Here is a 13,022-nt window from a genome sequence, read left to right as displayed (position 1 = left end):
GTTGAATTTTTTTTTTTTATTTTAAGTTGATTTTATTTATTTTTTCCATATACAAGAGAGACAGCCAAACCTCAATATAGTCTTAATGCCATAACCTATTCTCAGTTCAGCCAGCCCAGGGTCATGTACATGTGTATTCCAGCATATTAGGGAGGTCTTTGTGAGCTAAGAGCCCTCCCATGTGGGTTAGCCTCTCTGTGTTGTCTGGTTTTACTGCTTGGCCAGTGTCTGGCCGGTTCCAGTTGAAATTTCTAACACCTGAAATATATTAGTTACTAAGTAATTATGAAGTCTGTCTTAAGGTAATCATTATAGTAAGACTTTGTTTCTCAAAAATAGACATATATTGAAATACTTTTACTAAAGTACCTTCCTAGCCAGGAGAATAGACTAATTTAGAGGCCAAGTTTTAATACTAAATTTAATTTTTTGAAATAAAGACATAAGATAAGGGATAGCAGGTGTTGTGGAGGTTAAGGCGGCTGGATTGCACATGGTTATCTCTGTGGTTTGCATCCAAACCTGGCAGCTTGAAATGCACTCTGGGCATGTTTGCATGCATGCCCAAAATCCTGAGAGGAGGCTAAAGGAGGAGAGATTGCAGCATGGCCACCATCATTATTAACCAGTTGTATCATTCCATTTATATGAGTAATTCACAAAAGGCATATTTATAAAAGATACAAAATAGATTCATGACTTTCTGGGGCTGGGAGTGGTAATAGGGATTGTCACAAAGTGAACACAAGAGGTGTTTTTTGGGGATATTCGAAATGTTTTAAATGGTTTGTGGTGGTAGTGGTTACATTGATAAGTGCACTGAAATCATTGTTATATACTTAAAACAGATTTTAAATCTGCTTTATTAATCTGTAAATTATTCCTTAATAAAGCTGTTTACTTATTTTTTATACTTTTTAAAAAAAATTTTATCACAGGACTTATGTATCAGGGGAGAGAGAAATAGAGAGGGAAAGCAAGAAATGACCCTCAATGGGGCGTGGTCATGCCACAATCCCATCTCCTCCATTTTTCCATCCTGTCAGGAATTTGGGGATGCAAGCACCATGTACCCAATGTGTTTTTCAAATTACTGGGTCTAAGACTCAAACCATGCAGTTGGCCATGTGGGATTTAGCCGCCTTAACCACCACTCTACCAGCTGGCCCAATAAAACTATTTTTAAAAACATTAGTATGATGTTTCATCTCTTGACTCTTGAAATTGTCTTAACAACAGAAACAATAGTCATTTTAATTTCAGCAATCTTTCCTGAGGACCTGTTTCATGTTTTTTCTTTGTAAAACTTCTAGTGATAATTTGGGCATGTTGTCATCTGTCTTACACAACTTAATTTGCTATATTGAATTTCTTTTGTATATACAGAGGGTGGTTAGAACGAGAGAGCAGGTATGGTCTGCAACCAGGACACAATTGGTTTATCATTTCCATCCAGTGGTGGCAACAGTGGAAAGAATATGTCAAATACGTGAGTTATATTCCTGTTTATGTTTTTCACTGGATCTTTACATTCATCAGATTATGAGTGACTACCAGTTGTAAAATGTTCCTACTTACATTAAAACTTCATGAAAAAAAAAAAGAATATTTATTTAATACTTGCTATAGGGCTAGGCTCTTTGCTTAAACTTAAACTTCTTTCTTTGCAACAACACTATGAGAAAAGCAATATGAGGCCAGGGTTGACTGCATGAGGGGACTTCCTAAAATTTGTGGAAAAATGATATTAAAGTACAAGTTAATTTAGGTGCAAAAGAAATTTTGAAGTCATTGCAGTTTTTTTATAATAAGCATTTTCTGTGAAGTTTTTTTTTGAAGGTCCTGCATATATGTCATATATCTTACATCTCATTTAATTCTCAGAACATCCTTATGTGGACATTATTGTACCCATTTTACCTAAGATGATCCTGGTGCTGAGAGAAAAAGTAATCTGAATTTTTTTTTTTTCTAAGTAATCTGAATATCTTGTTCAGAGTAGATCTGGAATCAAATCTAAGGATTGACTTTACTACCTGTGTTATCTCAACTACATTGTTTTCATATTGTCCTCCATTGGTTTCCTTGTTTTTTTTAAAGAGAGGTTTTTTTCTATAGGGCACGTGCACTCGCCAGAAAGACAGAGAGAGACAGAGAGACAGAAAGTAAGAAATCCCCCCCTCCGGGGGGATGACCATACCGCAATCCCTTTTCTTGCATTCTCCTCTCAGGATCTTGGGCATACATGCACATGTGCCCGGCGTGAGATTGAGCCACCAGGTCCAGACTCGAACCATGGTCAACTATGTGGGAGTCCAGCAACATAGCCATTATGCCAACTGCTGGTCCCCATTGGTTTCCTTTTTCCATCAAAAAGTTGATCTTCCGACCAGCAGTTAGCGTAATGGCTATGTTGCTGGACTCCCACGTAATCGACCGCGGTTCAAGTCCCGGACCCAGTGGCTTAAACTTATACTGGGCATGTGTGCGTGCGTGCTCAAGATCCCAAGAGGAGAATGGGGGAGAAGGGATTGCAGCGTGGTCATCCCCCCTGCGGGGTGATTTCTTACTTTCTGTCCCTCCGGTGAGCGCATGTGCTCTATAACAAAAATCTCTCTCACATACGCCCCATAGCGAAAACCTCTCCAAAAAAAAAAAAAAAGTTGAAGATCTTTGGGTGAGAAGTGTTTGTTTCCTATTTAAAACAGTTAATTTCAGAACTAACATCAGAACTCAGAATTTCTAAAAGATAATCTACCATTTTTTCAAACCAACAGTTTAAGAAGAAATTCTTGGGACGAGCAGATGGTGTAATGGTTACATTGCTGGACTCCAATGTAGTAAACCATGGTTGGAGTTTTGGACCTGGTGGTTTAAACCTCAGGCAGGGTGTGCTTGCACGCGCACATGTGTGTGTGTGTGTGTGTGGTGTGCGTGGTGTGTGTGTGTATGTGATCCTGAGAGGAGAAAGGAGGAGAAGGGATTGTGGTGTGGCCATACCACCTGGGGGTGATTTTTTAACTTCCTGTCTGTCTCTCTCTCTCTTTCTGTCTCTCTGTCTCTCCGGCAAGCACATACACCCTATTGTAAAAAAAAGAAAACTCTAAAAGAAAAAAAGAAATTCTCATCACTGAGTATTCTAGAGTCTTATTTGAAACATAGAATTTTTATTTTTTCTTCAGAATTAGAAAACTTGGGAACCAGCAGTTAGCGTAATGGCTATGTCGCTGGACTCCCACGTAGTCGACCGCGGTTCGTGTCCCGGACCCGGTGGCTTAAAACTCACGCCGGGCGCATGTGCGTGCGTGCCCAAGATCCCGAGAGGAGAATGGAGGAGAAGGGATTGCGGCGTGACCATCCCCCCTGGGGGGTGATTTCTCGCTTTCTGTCTCTATGTCTCTCTCTGTCTGTCTGGCGAGCGCACGCGCCCTACAGTGAAAATCTCTCAAAAAAAAAAAAAAAACAAAGGAATTAGAAAACTTGAAAGAATAATGCAGGAATCAAATGTTCTTTTTCTGGGAGACCCATTTGATATATAGACTGGTTGTTATTTGCCAGATGACAACTAACCAAAATTATAATTTTATTCACATTTTCTCCTACATTCTTTTTTGTCACTACTTATTATTAGATAACTGGTAGTTAGGTAATTATTTTTTTTACATTATGTACCCCATCATTTTTCCTTGTTCTCTTTCAGTTTTACTGAGTCGGTAGTGTGTTTTTTCATGTAAATATATTAACTAGGAAGCGTGAACTTTTGTTTCTTAGAAGGAATAATTGTAGGCTAATGACTTCAAGACTTTGTAGGTAGATGATGATAAGTAGAAACAGAATAACTGGAACAAAGCTTCCCTCTTTCTTTCATTTTTTGGTCTTTATGGTCTTAGTTTGGTCTTAGAATGAGTAGTTAGTCCTTCCTTTTGGCTGGAACCGCCATCTTCCAGTAATTAACCAAAATGACGAACACAAAGGGAAGATGATATTATAGACATTAAGGGAATGGGTACTGTTCAAAAAGGAGAAGGAGAAATACGAAATTTCAGAGCAGCGCAAGATTGATCAGAAAGCTGTGGATTCGCAAATTTTACCAAAAATCAAAGCTGTTCCTCAGCTCCATGGCTACCTGCGATCCATGTTTGCCCTTACAAATGGAGTCTATCTTCACAAATTGGTGTTCTAGATTTTTTTTGCCAAGAACCTAATTAGATAACTGATCATATTAAAAAAAAAAAAAAAAAGGAAGGCCCTACAAATGTTACCATGGCAAAACTGTAAGAGTCTACGATGTTACCCAGCATGCTGTTGGCATTGTTGTGAACAAACAAGTTAAGGGCAAGATTCTTGCCAAGAGAATTAATGTGTGTATTGAGCATATTAAACATTCTAAGAGCAGAGATAGCTTCCTAAAACATGTGAAGGAAAATGACCAGAAAAAGAAAGAAGCCAAAGAGAAAGGTACCTGGGTTCAACTAAAGCACCAGCCTGCTCCACCCAGAGACGCACACTTTGTGAGAACCAATGGAAAGGAGCCTGAGCTACTGGAACCTATTCCCTATGAATTCATGGCATGATGGGTGTTAAAAATAAAGTAATCTGTGGTCTATAAACATGTTTGCCTTAATTGAGTAGAATTATGTTCCCTCCCTAAAGCTAATTTTTACTGGGCTCTAATTCATTTTGTAATATCTTTATTCAAATTTAGTGTTTTTTCACCTTAAAGATGTTAGTTGGTTTGGTTTATACAACAAATAATACTCAATTGGTTGAAGGGGAAAAAAAAGGGAATGAGTAGTTAGTAATGTCCTACAGTAAAGACTCAAAGAATAACCTAGCTTTGTCCTGGATGTATTACTTTTTGTGTTCCTTGTACCATGGTAGAGGCCTTGCCCTTAACAGCACGTTCTCTATAAACAGAAGCACACTGCCAAGCACATGAACTTAGTTTGTTCTTGCCTGCCATAATCCTTTTGTGCATTAAAAAATTGAGGGGGGGGATAGTAAGGGATAGATATACCAGGAGGAATCTCCATATTCCTGTCCGTACTCTGGCATTCTGTAATATTATCTAGTATGTGGCTGTCACATGCAACCTTTAAAATCTACTTAAACAGGAAGGTTAACTAACTTACGTGAAACCTGGGAAGAGAGTATCAGTTTATACAGAGGGGAAGGAGGCAGAGAACTATGGTAACTTATTTAGTAAAATTAGAGGGAAATTTAAGTGGAGTAGTAACAGTCCTTTCTAAAGGTATATATTAGAAAAGTGTTCTTTACTAAATAAACAGACTTTACATATATATGGTTTTTGCCATGGGGTGCATACACTTGTAAGAGAGAGACAGGGAAAGTGAGAAATAGAAATCATCCTAAAATTTTCTTTCGAATTAAATTTAATGTGTATGTCTTGGTATAGATTCAAGATCAGAAAAAGCTGTGAGAAGCACAATATTAATCTTTAAGAAAATAAATGACCAGACTGGCAGGTGGTACGATGGTTAAGGGCACTGGACTCTCCCATATGGTTGACTGCGATTTGAGTGCCAGACCTGCCCACTTGCTTTCTCACTCCTCCCACCCCTCTCTTGCTCTGTCCCTCTCTGGGCAAATTAAAAATTAATTAATTAATTAATTCTTTAAAAAAAAATGAGTCATGTACTGATAACATTTCAGTCAATCATGGATCACATGTATAACAGTTGTCCCATAAGAAAAAACATCTAGAGAAGTTGGCAGGTGTTTAAAGGCTTTGGACTCCCTCATGGCCAACCGTAGTTCAGGTCCTAGACCTGGTGGCTTCCTTTCTCGCTTTCCCTCTTTTTCTTTCTTTTTGTCTCTCTCTGGTCAAACTGGAAAATAATAACAACAATAATAATAAATAAAGTTAAAATAATTCTTAAAAAAAAGAAAAAGCATCTAGGTTACCCCTTATAGTCAAAGTGTGTAATAGGCTGTACCATCTAGGTTTATGAAAATATACTCTACAGTGTTCGCGTAAGGCATATCACCTAAGGACTGTGTGGTGGTTGAGGTACTGGGCTCCCACATGACCAACTGTGATTTGAATCCCAGATGTGGTGGCTTGCTTTCTCACTACCTTTGTATCTCTGTCTCTCTCTAGCTGAATTCAAAAAATTATAATAATAATAAATAAAATGAACAGTTTTTTTTTTTTTTAAAGGGAAGGAGCAGGTGACATAATGGTTACATAACTGGATTCCCATGTAGTCAACTGTGGTTTGAGGCCCAGACACAGTGGCTTAAAACTTACACCAGGTACATGCATGCCCAAAATCCCGAGAGGAGGATGGAGAAGAAGGGATTGCAGTGTGGCCATCCCCTTTATGGGAGAGATTTCTCTCTTTCTGTCTCCATCTCTCCAGCAAGTGCACACACCCTATAGCAAAGATTTTTCTTAAAAATAAAAAGAATAAATCACCTAACTCAGAACATATTTCTCAGAGCCTATCTCTGTTGTTAAGTCACAAATGACAGAGAATTCAAAAGATTCGAGGAAAAGTAGAATTCAAGTACAGAGTTTATTTTGGTGCAAAGATAGCTTTAAATTCATGCAAATTTGTCCAAAATATGCATTTTCACAAACTTTTGAAGACCTTCTCCCTCCCACCATGCTTAGGCTGAATTTATACTTCTTACATTTATACTTTTGGCCATAGGTCATTGTTCTCTTTTCTATACAATTTTGACTTCTTTGATGAGTAGTCTGATTTAAAATACTGATAGTGCAAAATTTACATTTAATGTAGATGAGCAGTTCTTAATCATTTGTGTACTATGGTTATCATTTTTTCCCATATAATGCCCACTATTATTTATTTACTATATATAAATTCATGTAAATATATGTAAAGAATTTCACCATTTTTACTTAGGGTTTTTTTTATTTATTTATTTTAGTTTTGGTATAGGGTGTGTGCTCACCAAAGCGAGACAGTGAGAGGAAGGGAAAATGAGAAATGGTACCCTCAGGAGGGAATAGCCATGCCGCAGATCCTTCACCTCCATTCTACTCTCAGGATTTTGGGCACATGCACCTGTACCTGGTGTGTTCTTTAGCCCACTGGGTCTGAGACTTAAATTACGCAGTTGGCCATATGGGATTCAGCCTCCTTAACCACCATGCCACCAGTTAGCCCAAGTTGTTTTTTTGTTTGTTTGTTTGTTTGTTTTTTGAGAGAGAGACAGATTGTTACTATAGGGCATGTGCGCTTGCCAGAGAGACAGAGAGACAGAAGGCAAGAAATCACCCCCTGCAGCAGGGAGATGGACATGCAACAATCCCTTCTCTAGTCTCCTCTCAGGATTTTGGACACACACGCATACCTGTGCAGCGTCAGTTTCAAGCCTCTGGGTCTGAAACTCGAATTGCGGTTGGCCATGTGGGAATCTAGCAACATAACCATTATATCATCTTTTGGTCCCACAAATGTACTTTGAAAGTAAGTTTTCTGTTACTACATTAAATGGAAAATCAATGTTACTTGCCAGAAGTAGAAGGCAATAATGTTATTAATTTCCAGCTAAACACATTGCCCTTTGAAGACTCTGCTATTGTGGTATACTATCTAGTTTGCTATTCTTTCTTGGTTAAAAACAGAAATGATCAAGCACTAAATTAGCATATAAGCACCAATTTTATACCCTTTCCTTTAAGTAATCAGAGGATTTAAAGAAAATTGAACAGGGAGTAACTTCTTCCACTGTAAATTAATTATTTAATATGTATTTTTAAAATCAGTTACTTTTGGGAACCAGCAGTTAGCGTAATGGCTATGTCGCTGGACTCCCACGTAGTCGACCGTGGTTCGCGTCCCGGACCCGGTGGCTTAAAACACGCCGGGCGCGTGTGCGTGCATGCCCAAGATCCCGAGAGGAGAATGGAGGAGAAGGGATTGCGGCATGACCATCCCCCCTGGGGGGTGATTTCTTGCTTTCTGTCTCTAATGTCTCTCTCTGTCTGTCTGGCGAGCGCACGCGCCGTATAGTGAAAATCTCTCAAAAAAAAAAAAATCAGTTACTTTTCTCTGACTTTAACAAAGTTAATAATTACCAGAAGATACTAACATTTGCATCTGTAGCAAATAATATGAATATTTATACTTCTGAAATGCTTGGAATTTTGACTATAAGACTGTATTACTGGGGCCGACTGGTGGCATGGTGATTAAGGACGCTGGACTCCTTTAACCATGGGAGCTTGCTTTCTCACTCTCCCTCTCTTTCTTTCACTCTGTCCCTCTCTGGTCAAGTTAAAAGAAAGAAGAAAGGAAGGAAGGAAGGGAGAAAAGAAGGAAGGATAATTCTTTAACAAAATAAAACTATATATTGCTATTTAAAATTTAAATCCAGTTAAATTCATTGGTATGTGGCTAGAAACCAAGTTTTTATTCTCATTCTTGGCACTCTTTAATCAAAGGTAGTGGAATTTCTTTAAAGCTGACTTCTTTTTTTGTTTGTTTTTGGAGAGATTTTCGCTATAGGGCACGTGCGCTCGCCAGACAGACAGAGAGAGACATAGAGACAGAAAGCGAGAAATCACCTACATGGGAGTCCAGCGACATAGCCATTACGCTAACTGCTGGTCCCCTTTGGAGCTGACTTCTTTTTTTGTTTGTTTTTGGAGAGATTTTCGCTATAGGGCACGTGCGCTCGCCAGACAGACAGAGAGAGACATAGAGACAGAAAGCGAGAAATCACCCCCCAGGGGGGATGGTCATGCCGCAATCCCTTCTCCTCCATTCTCCTCTCAGGATCTTGGGCATGCACGCACACGCGCCCGGCGTGAGTTTTAAGCCACCGGGTCTGGGACGCGAACCGCGGTCGACTACGTGGGAGTCCAGCGACATAGCCATTACGCTAACTGCTGGTTCCCTGGAGCTGACTTCTAAAGGATCCACAGACTGATAGTATTCATCTGGTTTACAAATCAAAGATGTTGATCAGCGGCTTATGTTGGCTAAAATTAGGGATGTTCTGATTGCTTTAAAAAAAATCAGGACCAGCAGTTAGCATAATGGCTGCATCGCTAAACTCCCACGTAGTCAGCCGCGATTCAAGTCCTAGACCCAGTGGCTTAAACTCATACCGGGCGCTTGTGAGTGCATGCCCAAGATCCCGAGAGGAGAATATAGGAGAAAGGATTGTGGCATGACCATCCTCCCTGGAGGGTGATTTCTCGCTTTCTGTCTGTCTGTCTGTCTCTCTGTCTTTCTGGCAAGTGCATGTGCCCTATAGCAAAAACCTCTCAAAAAAATAAATTAATACATTAACTATGTTATTGATGTATTGTGACTTGGAGTTTGTCTTTTAAATTTGCTGTTTACTTGCGCTTCAGTTGATTACTTTTTAAGTAATGCCTTTAAGACCCACATTCATCAGCATGTTTCCAAGGGCTGTGACTGCTGGTAGCCATGGGTTCTCCAACTGCATGCAAGAGCAACGTGGAGGGATTTTGACAGCCCAGGTTACACTGTACCTGCAGCTGCCACTCACATTTCCTATAAACTCCTTGGCGTGCCGGGGACCTCGCGGCCCAGGCTGGGAACGCTCATACCAGGCTTTGGGGTTTCCTTTGTGCAGGCCTGGCAGGCGCAGCTTCCGGCAGGCGGTGCAGAGCCATCAGGGCCCTTTGCTCCCAGAGCACTGGGACCAAGGCCTGTGTTCCTGGGAGCCAGCTCTGCAGAGCTGGGAGACACAGAAAGGGCAGTACAAGGAAAAGCAGAATTCCTGGTGGCAGCAGCTAATGTAGCTCTGAGTGGCCAATAAAAGAGACTGGCAGTGGAAAAAAAAAGACCCACATTCATTGATCAGTTAATCTAATTCATGTCATAACTTATTGAATACCACTAAGTTCTTCTACCCATGCTTTTGCTGGTCTCCTCAGATGCCTGTGGCATCGTGTTTCATTGGTTAGTCCTTTTGATCTTTCTGTACCTAAGTCACAAATTGTCCGATCTCTTCAAAATACAGATACACCTCAGCATTCTCCCTTCTCCATCTCAAGTCTTCTCTGTTTTTATTTTTTTTTAAACCGTTAGTACTGTTTTAATCTGTGGCCAGCAGGTGGTGTTATGTTTAAGGTGCTGAGTTCCCAGATGACCTACTGTGGTTCAAGTTCCAGACCTAATAACTTGAAAATCAGACTGGGTGCATGTGTATGCATGCCCAAAATCTCAGAAGGAAAGCAGAGAAGGGACTGCAGCAGCACTATCTCCACTAGGGGGTGATTTCTCACTTACCCTCTTTCTGTCTCTTCTTCAAGCACATGCACCCTATGGAATGAAACCTAAAAACAAATGAACAAACAAACAGAAAACCTACACACACATAAACTGTTTTAGGCTATTCTCTGTTGCTTAGTAACAATACCACAGACTGGGTAATTTATAAAGAATAAAAGTTAATGTAGCTCAGTGTTTTGGAGGTCTGAAATCAACAGACCACATCTGCACAGGGTTTTTTGTGGAGATTCTGCACAGTCCTAATGCAGCACAGGACATCACACGATGAGAAAAAGAGAGCTGGTGTCTGGGTTTGTATGTCTGGACTCTCTCTCCTTATGAACCCATAGGTAATCAATGATGTGGCCCCACCCTGAAGACTCTGTCTAATTCTGATAACCTCCCAAAGGCTCCACCTCTTAATCCAATAATTGGATCAAGTTGCCACCCTCTTAATACCATTGCAACTGAATTTTAATGATTTTTGGGAAAATATATTTAAACCATAGCATAAATATCTTAGTGGAAGATATTTAAATACCTGTGATTTGCATTTTTTTTTTGAGAGAGATTTTCACTGTAGGGCGCGTGCGCTCGCCAGACAGACAGAGAGAGACATAGAGACAGAAAGCGAGAAATCACCCCCCCAGGGGGGATGGTCACGCCGCAATCCCTTCTCCTCCATTCTCCTCTCGGGATCTTGGGCATGCACGCACACGCGCCTGGCGTGAGTTTTAAGCCACCGGGTCCGGGACACGAACCACGGTCGACTACGTGGGAGTCCAGTGACATAGCCATTACGCTAACTGCTGGTTCCCTGATTTGCACTTTTGAGTTGTTATAAATCAACTAATTTATATTTATCTCTCAGATCATTAAGGCTCAGTATCCCAACAAGATTCTTACATTACCTCGTCAGTAAATATTGTTTACTTTTCATTCTACATATACCATTTTCTTGTGCTTCAGGATGTCTAATAAACCCCACATCTTTATATCACTCCTCTTTTTGTGTTCCAAATACTATTGGATCGTTGGAAAAGTTATGACTTATTTTTCTATATGGAATACATCATGACTTTCCCAATGACCCAATAGATTCAAATGTCATATATTTTAAACCAGAATATACCAAAATCAGCATTCCCAAAGCCATCCCATTTACCCGTATATCTTATTTTATAAATGTGTCAACTCCCAGTCAGTCTTCTAAGCCAGCATCCCATGTTCTTCCTTGGAATTACTGTTGCTTCTTTTTCGTACACAGTTGTCAGATTTTCTCACTGCTTTCATCTCTACTAAATCCATGTTCTCTTATATTGCTCCTTTTTCATACACAGTTGTCAGATTTTTCTCAGCACCTTCATCTCTACTAAATCCGTGTTCTTCTCTTCATTTCTTTATTTCTTGCTCTAACTTGAAATGATCATTATCGTTGTCTCTTGTTTGAATTATTAATTTGTCCCAGTTTCAGTTTCTGCCTCTAGTCTTTTCTACACACTATACTAATTACTTACAAAAGTTGTATTATGCAATTTCTGTTTAAAAGCTTCTCACAGAAAAATCCTATCTAAAATGTTAAGTGAAAAATATATATATATAAGTATATATATATCTGCCATGTTTAAAATGTTGTTTAGAACCAGCAGTTGGCATGGTAGTAAAGGTGCTGGATCCCACATGCCTACTCCACTGTTTGAGTCCCAAATCTGGTGGCCTGAAAGTCTCTCCAGGAACCATGTACATGTGTGCCCCAAATCCTGACAAGAGAATGGAGAAGGGATCATGGAGTGGCCATACCCTCTGGGAGATGATTTCTCACTTTCCCTTTCTCTCTGGTAAACATATGCATATTTAATAAATAAATAAAATAGAATATCTAATAAATAAATTGATTGATATTTCTATTTAACATAGCCGTGAAAGTTCACACTGAATGCTAGGCACTTTACATGCTTCACTCATGTCGTCTTCACATTCCATGACTAAATAGTACCCTAACTTATACCCACAAAGAACCTGAGGCTTAGAAAAGCTTAGTTATTACAAAAAAGGTCCCTTAGTTGATAAGTCATAGCCTTGCCCTCAACTCTTAACTGTATACTCCACTCATCTTTTATATATATTTATACATATATATTTTCAGTCATAAGAAATATGTCAATATAATTTGCTAAATGATGGACTCTGAGTGCATGTGTTATTTATTTTCATCATATTTTCTTTATTTTTGGGAGTGACCATGTGATCTTTAATAATAAAAAATAAATAAGATAAAATTGTTTTTATTTGCTATAGGGCAGGTGTGCTCACCAGAGAGAATGTGAGAAAGTAGTCCTCCCCTCAGAGAGGAGAATGACCACTCCACAGTCCCTTCTCTATTCTCCTCTTAGGATTTTTGGGGGAGCATGCACAGCGTTTTTTTTTTTTTTTTTTTTTTTGTTTTTTTACAAGCCACTGGGCATGGGACTGAAATCACACAGTTGGCCAAGTAAGATCCAAGTAGGATCCAGCTATCTTAACCACCATACCACCTAGCAGGCCCTGATTTAGCATTTTTACTATGAAAAAAGACTTCCAGGGACCAGCAGATGGTGTAATGGTTATGTAGCTGGACTCCCATGTAGTCGACCACAGTTCAAGTCCCGAACCCAGTGACTTAAAACTCATACCAGGTGCATGTGTATGCATGTGCCCCAAATTCTGAGAATGAAGGTGTAGAGATTGCAGTGTGGCCATCCCCCTGGGAGGTGGTTTCTCACTTTCTGTCTCTCTGTCTCT

At 39.7% G+C, this 13,022-nt stretch overlaps 1 protein-coding gene and 1 non-coding gene across 2 annotated transcripts in view; both read left to right on the top strand.

Annotated features, from left to right (window-relative positions):
• USP32 (ubiquitin specific peptidase 32) overlaps window positions 1–13,022 on the top strand; it is a gene marked incomplete at its 5' end in the record, with an annotated part of 140,329 nt that overhangs the window by 62,355 nt on the left and 64,952 nt on the right. Inside the window, 1 exon segment of the mRNA XM_014590131.2 lies at window positions 1,387–1,489. Within this exon segment, the coding sequence (XP_014445617.1) occupies window positions 1,387–1,489 (103 nt within the window).
• On the top strand, window positions 9,397–9,526 carry LOC114008882 (small nucleolar RNA SNORA44). Its single transcript, XR_003550372.1, has one exon. It is a non-coding gene; the product is annotated as a small nucleolar RNA SNORA44 (small nucleolar RNA).

The sequence above is a fragment of the Tupaia chinensis genome, unplaced genomic scaffold, assembly GCF_000334495.1.
Source record: "Tupaia chinensis unplaced genomic scaffold, TupChi_1.0 Scaffold000407_4, whole genome shotgun sequence".
NCBI classification, from domain to species: domain Eukaryota; kingdom Metazoa; phylum Chordata; class Mammalia; order Scandentia; family Tupaiidae; genus Tupaia; species Tupaia belangeri.
The sequence above is the reverse complement of the archived record's forward strand: the minus strand, read 5'-3'. Positions and strand labels throughout refer to the sequence as shown.